Here is a 9,222-nt window from a genome sequence, read left to right as displayed (position 1 = left end):
CACGACAAATGGGTCACGCATCTCTACCCATTGAGCCCCACTACCCGTCGACATTTGTCGGTTCCCAGTGGGTTTCCTGGACACTGGATCAAGCAGTTGGTACTTACCTTGACGGGCGTGTAGGTGAGGGTGGATCCTTGGGCGGAGTGGGGTCGGAAACCGCTCTGCGGCATGTCGAAGGTCTCCGCCGTATTGTTGAAGGACCACTTGAAGTTCTCTGGCGGCGGGAAGGCATCCACTTCGCAAACGATTTCGGCAGCCTCGTTTCGGGCCACTCCATAGATTTTCTTTTGATCGGGCCGGCAAATTGGCTTGTCTGTAGGGCAGAAACAAAGAAAACCAGAATCAGTGAGTGGGTAGATTCGAGCAAAGTTATTTGTAGAGCATCTGCTACTGCACTTGCCACTGCAGCCAGAATCAATAATCGCAACGAACTCTGGACGAAAGCCCTTTGTTCTGGGGTGACCCTTTAGACGAAAAATCCAAAGTAGAAAAGTTATTTCTCTAAGAGCCTGTACCGAGATTTCGTATTAGCCATTTAAGCAGCTAACTAAACAGAGAACGGATACAAAGGACACTTCCAAAACAGCACTTCCAAACAAATAATCAATAAAAAACTGTGGCTAAATAGGGTTGAAAACTTATCAGAATATTTAATTTTATTGTTTCTCTGTGGATTTGTTTTTAAATATTCCAAAGTTGAAATTTTGCCAAAAAGAAAATTTTTTTTGAAATCCTTTATTTTCTTGAATATTTTTGTGCATTCAACTCGTAATGCATTTTATAAAACTACAAAAATAAGAGTTGGAAGCGACTTAACGAAACAAAAACTTTGGGCAGCTACAACTTTTGGCAACAGAAAAGTGAAATGCATAGAGTTATGCAGGCCAAGAAAATTCAATTTTCTAATCCTTGGTCGGGGAAAATCTTTCAATGTCTCTTGCCACAGCCACGAAACTTGGGAAAGTTGAAAGTTGCAAGTGGCGAATTTATTGTGCCATTTGACAACTGTCGATATTGCAGGCCAAGCTGGGCAAGCCGTAAACAAATTTTTAGCACCACCCGGGAAGTGTGGGAATACACCGAGCACAAGAGAGGAGGTGGCTGTTGCAAAGGAAGTTGTGTTCGAGTTTTGCGGCCAACGGAAGCTGTGCTTAAAACAAAAGTCCCCAACAGGGCAGACAAAAAAATAAAACGTTGAAGTGGAAGTGACAAAAGGGAAATGGCTCCGGAAAAACCAAAGCATAAGGCCACAAAAGCAGGCGGGGTGGCTGGTAAAATGAATAGAGGGATCTCTGGCCTGCTAAATTGCTCGAAAAAGGCAAACTAATTAACCAAAGTTTGACTCGAGCCGGGGCCAAGTTCAGGAATCCGGCACAAATTGAGCAGAAGATTTGCGGTCCGGCCTTGAAACAATGAACTATATAATTTAAGCCGAACACTGCATTATCTTACATTTTGTTTATGACAACAAATGTAATTTGATTATTTTTTAAAAAAATATTTGGAAAAATAATAAAATTTTTTTTAATTATTGATTAGTTTTATATTTTTTATTAACACACCACTGTACCATTGCATTTTACTCTTTGGAAGGTTCATATTTAACCCTATTTACTGAAGCGGCAGACAAAGAAGCTTTCGAGCAGCCCACAAAAATGGGGCGTATACGCAATAAACCTGCAAGCGGCCCGCACGAGCGCACAATGGCAGGGAAATCACCATCAGTGCCCATTCTCCTCGGCTGCTTGCCAGCTGCCCTGCTATCCCCATCTCGGGACGTACTCGAACACTCAATAATGCTCGTTTTTGTGTGTCAAAGGTCCACTCGAGAAACCAAACATCAGCAGCCCGAGCATCGGAAAGCAGAACCACTGGCAAAGCCAAATCCAAAGAACCATAGTGGGGCATTCCATTTTCTATTGAAAGCCCCTGCGAAACATTCGTTAATGGCCTGGCCCGGCCAATGAAAGCGTTTTTATGGGTCAGCCAGCATATTGCGCGGCACCCGATTCACAATAGCGAGGTGAGTGTGGTCGACTGAGGCGCCACAAATCAACATATTCCGCAAATGTCTTTCCGGTGCACCCCATGCATTCCCATCGCCGATGCAAACGCACGCCATTCAATACTCACACATCACTTTCAGCTCGACCACATTGGAGTCGCCATCCCCCTCGACATTGGAGGCGGTGCAGGTGTAGTTCCCGGCCTGATGACGGGTGACTCCCTGGAGTGCCAGATCCCCGCTGCTGACAATCACTCCGGCGCGCTGGTTGTGTTGGATGATTTGGTGCTGCAATTGTCAGGATAAGGTTATGATTAAGTAAGGTATTAATTCGGTTGGGTATAAAGAGACTTAGTTTAATTACTAATTATAACATAAAGGACATACAAGACCTACTGTTCTTTTGGCAGCTTACACTTTAACATAAAAAACAAAGAAAAGCTACATATTTTCGAACTTCTCTTAAGAAAACAAGCGTTAATACAATTCATCCCGATACAAGGTCAACACATATCTTTTCTGGACCATAAATTCATGCATCCTTGAGCTTGAAGCTTCATTAGAGAGTCTTGACTCAGATGGCTTCCTACGTGCCTGGCATCGCAACTGAAAAATCAGCCAATATTTACTTTAAGTTTTCCCGCCTCACACTCGCATAATAATAACCCACACAGAGTCCTCTCGCATCCAAATGCTTACAGAGGCTTGACCTTCTTAGCGCCTTTTCCGCACTTTCGCTCTCATTTTGGAATAATGCTCGAAGCTCGATGCCCGCCTTTTGGTTTTGTAGCCTTTTCCCCATCGGGCCGGCACTCGACAACATTTTGACGCATTTCCCCAGAGCCTTGTGCCATTTAGCAGCAAAACAAATTCGCACTTTGCCCGAGCTCAGCAAACAAACAACCGGAGGCGGGAAGTGCGGTAGGCAGTTGGCGGATGGTGCAGGGCGGGGGGTTGGGAGAAAAGGAGCAACAATGAAAGCATTGAAATAAACAGAAATAAAACTGTATATAAATATGGCCGACAAAAGTCAAAAAGCCAGAGCCAGCCCGAACAAAGCCTCGACGACCTTAGCACACATCCATAGTGTGATGCCTATATCTGGATGTGGGTGAAAATAAATGGAAACAATGCACTTTGGCGAAACAGCAAGAAAACTTACCACACTTCTCAAAAAAAAGGTTTTTTTCCTAAAAAAAATAATATTTAATGGGACTTCTTATTTTAAATAACCACTTTTGTACGTTAAGTATTTAATCATCTATGTAAGTATTTTGTTCATGTATCAAGTGGGGCTACTATTTCAGAAAGAAATATTATAATGGTTATCTTAATATATTAGTTACAAAAATATATTTTTTGCATGACTAAATGTAAGAATTATATTTCCAAGTGCCCTAAATAGGCCAGGCTCAAACTTAGACAGGCTGAGGAGATAGGAGCCATGAAGGACATGACACAGTTCATATATCTGTATTCTCTGGGGAGGTGGCAGTCTCAATCCTGGGTATATCGCGCCACGTCCTTTGTTTGGTCTTTTGTCGTATGATGTGTGCACTTTCCATTGCGGGGATGTCAACAATTATATAGATGGTTAGACAGAACATAACAATGTTTGTCCACGGCTGACATTTCGGCTATTCAATTCCATTTGTTTGGGGGCCAAGTGATTGATACTGCTGGCATTGTTTGAGTGGCATGCCGATGCAGATGGCAGAGAGGATAAGTACATGTAGATGTATTCATCTACTTATTAGCATTTGCCTTGACATGTTTAAAGCCGTTTAAAGAGCAGAACATCCCCCAGGGCATAGAGTATACGTACTGTGTACACCGCACTCGTCCTGGCCGAGATCCTTTTTTCGTTTTCCGCGCAGCCTCAATTCCCGTAGGGTTAACTTAAATAGCCAAAATGGAAGAGGGAGCGCACAGTGGCTTGCCCCAGCGACCTTGTTGTCATAAAACAAATAAAAATGTCGCCAGGCATATACGAAAAGTAAATAAAGTTCAAGGTTGCCGCAGCCGAAAAGCAAAAAAAAACGAAAGAAAAGTGTAAACAAAGGCAAATAGACAGCAGAAAAGAAGGTAGGCCAGTAAAATCGTTACGCCTGAGTGGGCGTTGAGGATTATTTCAAATAGTTCGGGGCACATCCGCTGCAGAATTTCCGCCCTTCTCTCCGGCGAGGTCATCACCCACAACCAGCCACCCGCCACCCACCATCGGCCGTCACCCAGTTCCCGCCCGACTTGATGATGTCTGCATAACCCTTTAGAGCCCCTCAATGCTAATGGCGCATTTTATGCGTTGCCATTTCTGTTTGTCTGTCTCTCGGCCATGTTTTCGACATGTTTGCCTGCCACTCCTCAAGCGCCAACTCGAGTTCGTCTGTTCGCCTGTTGGCCTGTCATTGATGTTTGTTCCGACTATAAATACCCAATTAGTGCCCGTTATTTATCTGATAGATCGGCCTGATTGAGTTGGATTTGGTTTAGAATTCTACGAATCTTGTGTTTAGCTTAGCATTTCAAATAAATGTAGTTCTATAAGCAAATAATTATTCAAACAGAGCTACTTATACGTTTAAACTGTCTACCACCGTGACCACTTCGTTATGTATGAATTCCTTAATTTTTGCTTTCAAGTTCTTGGCAAACTTTAAAGTCCTTTCCACTGACTTTGTTCTCTAATCAAATTTTCCGGCTATGTTTGCTATTTCTGCGGTTTCTGACACAACTTAGACGAATGCGTGTGTGTGAGCAAAATAACTTTTACTGCCAATGGAATTCATACGAGGCTGGCTGGTTGCTGCGGCAACGATTCTATCAAAGTTATGCTCCTCCTTCTTCGCTGCCTTGTTGTTGTTAATGAACATGTATAACTTTTGCACGCACTCCCACGGACAAGGACTAGGGAACTTTCCTTCAACAAACTCATATATATGCGCGAGTGTGTGTTTGTGAACAAGTTTAATAAAACTAATTGTTAATTTAATTTGCCAGCTCGTCGTTAATTGTCAGCTTGCCTAATTGAATAATAACAGACGAAGACAAGTTAACTTGGCTCCGCTTTTTGCCCTCGGGACATTCTGCGGAAAGGAATTGTTCAAACCGAATCGATGTGGTGGCAAAACAAAAATTAATTTACTTGTTAACTGAGTGCAACCGAGTTGATTTAACTTGATTTGACTTTTAATTGCATTTGCAGTACTCACTGCTCTTGTTGCCAATTAACAATTGACTTTTAATGAATGCCCGACTTGGCTTCTTCTCGCCTTGTTGCCTTGTTGCCTTCCTGCCTTATTCTCCTTGACTTGGCCCAAGACATTTGCAATTTGCAATTTTCCGCCTGGCCTTGAACTCATTACGCATACGCCATGTGCACACGAACAAGTGTCGCTGTCTGTCTAATGCCCGCCCCCACCTACCCCCATTCGTTTTACTATTTTTCCAGAGTGTGTGGATGTTTGGCTTAGTTTCGTATCCATTTCATTTCCATTTTTGTGCTGCCGCAGTGAACTTTTATTGTTATGACACTCGGCAAAGGAGAAAAACGAAGAATAACGAGAGGGGTCAAAGCTGCAGGGGATTTCACGCTGAGCTGGATAAATGCAAGTGACGATTTCCAACTAACTAACCAACTGTGCTTCACTAGCTTGCTTGTTAGGGTGTCATAAATCTTAAATACCCATTTCGTAAGAGTTCTGAATTCAGTTCAAAATATAATTTTCCTTTATGACTTCAACAAGAGTAGTACATATGTACTACTTCTTAAAAAGAATTAATCTTATAATTATTTGCATAAAGGAAGTTCACTAGGGTATTCCTATTTCGATACAGATTTACTTTACTCTTGCCAGCCCTGTCATCAGTTCATTTGCATTTAACATTGACTTCTAAAGCTCATTGATTGTTCTCCACCATGTATTTCCTTTCTCAGTCGCCAGTTTCTATATAATTAACATTCTGTTCGATGTTAGATAGAACAACCGAATGAAATCAGCCCTTGAAGCGAACCTCCATTGTCCCTGGCAAATTATTATTTCATATAAAGTTTTTATCTACCTCAGCCGCCTCCTACCCTTTATGTATATATTGTGGAAGTTCCTTAGGACTACATTGTGTTCCGCGCCCCATTCCAAAAAAGTTTTCGGTCGTCTTCGAGTATTTGTATTTGCTTATTGTTGTTTTCGGTAAAAGTTATGGCTAAGTTGTTGGTTTTTCTCTTGCTGGTGCTGTTGTTTAGCTTGGGTCTTTGTTGGGTCATGTACTTCATTGTGAATGAATTCAATTAGCATTCATATTATTCATACACTTGATTCGCTTCTTGTTCGCCATTGAATAACATTTATTTGCGAGCGATTGTTTTTCTGATCTAACTAATAAACAAATATTTTTGCCTGAAAACTTTCTTTTGTTCCAAACTCCCGCCCTTGGCGAATTCTTAGCCTTGTCTGCTGGCCACTTGGCTCAATTGCCTTAAAATAATTGGCCAATAATTCAGTAAAAATGACCACTTAATTTTGCCTTCATAATAATTTACCCAGCCGGAGGTTCGTGTGTGAGGCACGCCAATGTCTTGGGAATTGCCGGAAGTTTGGCAGTTATTCGGTCAATTGCTTTTAGTGCAACATTCGAAGTACTCTTGAAGGTCAGCTCTCTATGAAAAGTACCCAAAAAGATACATAAGTTCAACCATTACTTATTATAAGTGCTTCAAAAGGATTATTCGCATTTTAAAGACAACCAAAAATTACCTTGAAATAAATGTATAATAGTCTTACAAAGCTACTTGCAAAGATTAAAAAACACATATTTAAAATCTGTATTCAACGTAAAATATTTGCAATGCCATCGTAAAGGTATTTTTTCTAGAATTTATTCTTCTTGACACTTGGAGCAGTGGCTCTTTATAGCTTTCTCTTACTTTTCGATGAACCCTTCATAAATATTGCAAGTCAAAAAAAGTTTTTGTTTGCTCACTTACATTATGTTTCCATACAACTTTATAAGCAGCCGGATTTGCATGCACTTTACACTCGAAATAGACGTCATCGCCTTCCTCGATATCCTCCGGATTTAGATTGGAGCCCAGGTCCAGCTGCAAGGTGGGTATGACTGCAAAGTAGAGAATAGAACAGAAAGAGCACTGGATGAGCATGGTTTTCATTTGAAGAAGCCTGAGACTTAGATTCGGGCTTGGATTCTGGTAGGGCTCTGCAAGCGTAATTTGCTGTTTTGGACAATCCTTCAACTCAAGCCCAAGAAAGGCCTGAGGAGCAGTAGCTAGTGCGAGTGGGTGGAGAAAAGGGGGCTAATCTAGGCTTATCTGTGATTAGTGTCGCTTCGTTTTCCCTTCCGCTAGGTTCCCATCCCTTTGTTTCCCTTTTCCACCTTCTAGTTGTTTATTATTATTTTGCACATTGTTTTTGGCAACTTTTCCTTGCTCGTAGTTTTGGTCTTGGGTCTCTGGCTGCTTACTCTTTTTTCCCTTATAGGCTAAGGAGTGGAGGCAGGGAGGGGTAGTAGCTTCTATAAGCAAGTTTCTTTAAGCCGATTTCGTCTTTTGCAAAGACTTGTTAATGAAAATGAAAAGTGCCTTAACACATACACACAGAACACAGAATAAGAATGGGCTCCATCCGAATGGCAAGGAGTGCCCAGGACAAAGAAGACAGGAAGAGCGAGTCAAAGCAGTTTGCATAATTTAAAGAGTTTCCCTAGATCCCCAGCATCGTAGTGTTTCGCTCGTTGGCATCTATCTTTTTCCCGCTCAACAAGTTCATTAGCGGTGACTTTAAGTCGGAACAGTAACAAAAAACTTAACAAAAGAAGCCTAGGGGAGATCTAAGCACTCAAGAAAAGCACTAGTTTATATAGAAACAAAGTAAAAATTTTGATTAAGTCAAGGCGTATTTCCTTTATTAAAAAAACTTAATATTAAATAGAGAATTTGAAATTGCGAGAAAAATTAATTATACAGCGAAAAATAAAATTGATGAATTTTTTGTAGTGCATAATGACAGAGCGACATTCACCATAGGAAACCCCAAGTGGCTGGCAGGCCACCCTGTTGCGGTTAGGATGGGCTTAAGTGGTAATAACTGTCACTGGCCAAGCTGGCCAACTACGTCTGGCTAATGCATTTTATGGTCCTCCATCTCGTTGACCCCTTCCAGTTGCCTCCTCCCATTGAAAGTTCCAAAAACGAGAGGAAAAAGCCAAGCCAGCCCATCCCAGTCGTAACTGCAGCTTAACGTAACGACTTTTGAGTGCCAGTGCCACATAATGTTGCAGCTGCATTCGCCCGAGAGTGTATCTCTAGCAGTGTCCTGGCCAATGAGTGTGTATTTGTATGTGTGGGCCTTGTCATTGTCTATTGCACAAAGTTGAACAAGTTCTCGTTAGCAGCCCTTAAATTGATTCCACTAGCCTCTCTGGCCATATAAATAACATTAAGCTCAAAGTTTATTTTCCTCTTCCTATTTTTATAGCCTTGCTGATGGTTATTCAATTTCAGCAGAAACTTTTCGTTGCACATCCTGTTTATAGTTTTTAAAGATTCAGTACAGAATTGGATAGAAAATTTACAAAACCAATTCATGAAATAAGTGTATTTGTAAGTAAATTTTTGCATAAGGGTGCCCTTTTATCCCACTCCCTCACTACCTCCACTTCAGAGTCCTCTCGAAAAAGCTGCCGTGTCATTAAGTTTATTACGGATATGACTTTAATTTTTGGGTTTGGCCTGGCTTTCCTGTTGATTTCATTCCGGCAGCCTAACCTGGGTTGATTGTGTGGAAAATAAGAGGTCTGCCCCCGTCGAGGTAGCCAGATTAAGATATTAGAGATAACTTTTTTATGACCCTGGCTAAATGTGATGTAATATAATGAGAAAATTATTGGCAGCGTCAACTTCAACCTGCCCCTGCTCAACTCCTGGCAGCATCAGACATTGCATCAACTTTTCAATTTACCCCCGACGCAAAAGGCAAACAAAGAGCGCGCTTAAAAAAGACACAAAATCTTTTTCGGGGACTTGGAAATTCGGAGGACGGGAAATATGAAATCTCAGGAAATGTCAGGAGAAGCAGCACGGAGGGGGCCAAAATATTTTAAGCACGCTATAAACATGTAAATGAGCATGGAAATTGAAATTGTTATCTAATTTTTTATATCAGCGCTCGCGCAGAAGCTGCGCCCGACTTTTTCCCATA

At 41.6% G+C, this 9,222-nt stretch overlaps 1 protein-coding gene across 1 annotated transcript in view; it reads right to left on the bottom strand.

Annotated features, from left to right (window-relative positions):
* side-VI (sidestep VI) overlaps window positions 1-9,222 on the bottom strand; it is a 75,192-nt gene that overhangs the window by 14,491 nt on the left and 51,479 nt on the right. Inside the window, exons 10-12 of the mRNA XM_017246725.3 lie at window positions 6,993-7,123; window positions 2,137-2,296; window positions 108-316 (exon numbers count right to left, since the gene is read on the bottom strand). Of these exons, the coding sequence (XP_017102214.2) occupies window positions 108-316; window positions 2,137-2,296; window positions 6,993-7,123 (500 nt within the window). The remainder of the gene's footprint in view (window positions 1-107; window positions 317-2,136; window positions 2,297-6,992; window positions 7,124-9,222) is intronic.

Source organism: Drosophila bipectinata, chromosome 3R (genome assembly GCF_030179905.1).
Source record: "Drosophila bipectinata strain 14024-0381.07 chromosome 3R, DbipHiC1v2, whole genome shotgun sequence".
In the NCBI taxonomy this organism is placed as follows: domain Eukaryota; kingdom Metazoa; phylum Arthropoda; class Insecta; order Diptera; family Drosophilidae; genus Drosophila; species Drosophila bipectinata.
This window is presented reverse-complemented; position numbering and strand designations above follow the sequence as displayed.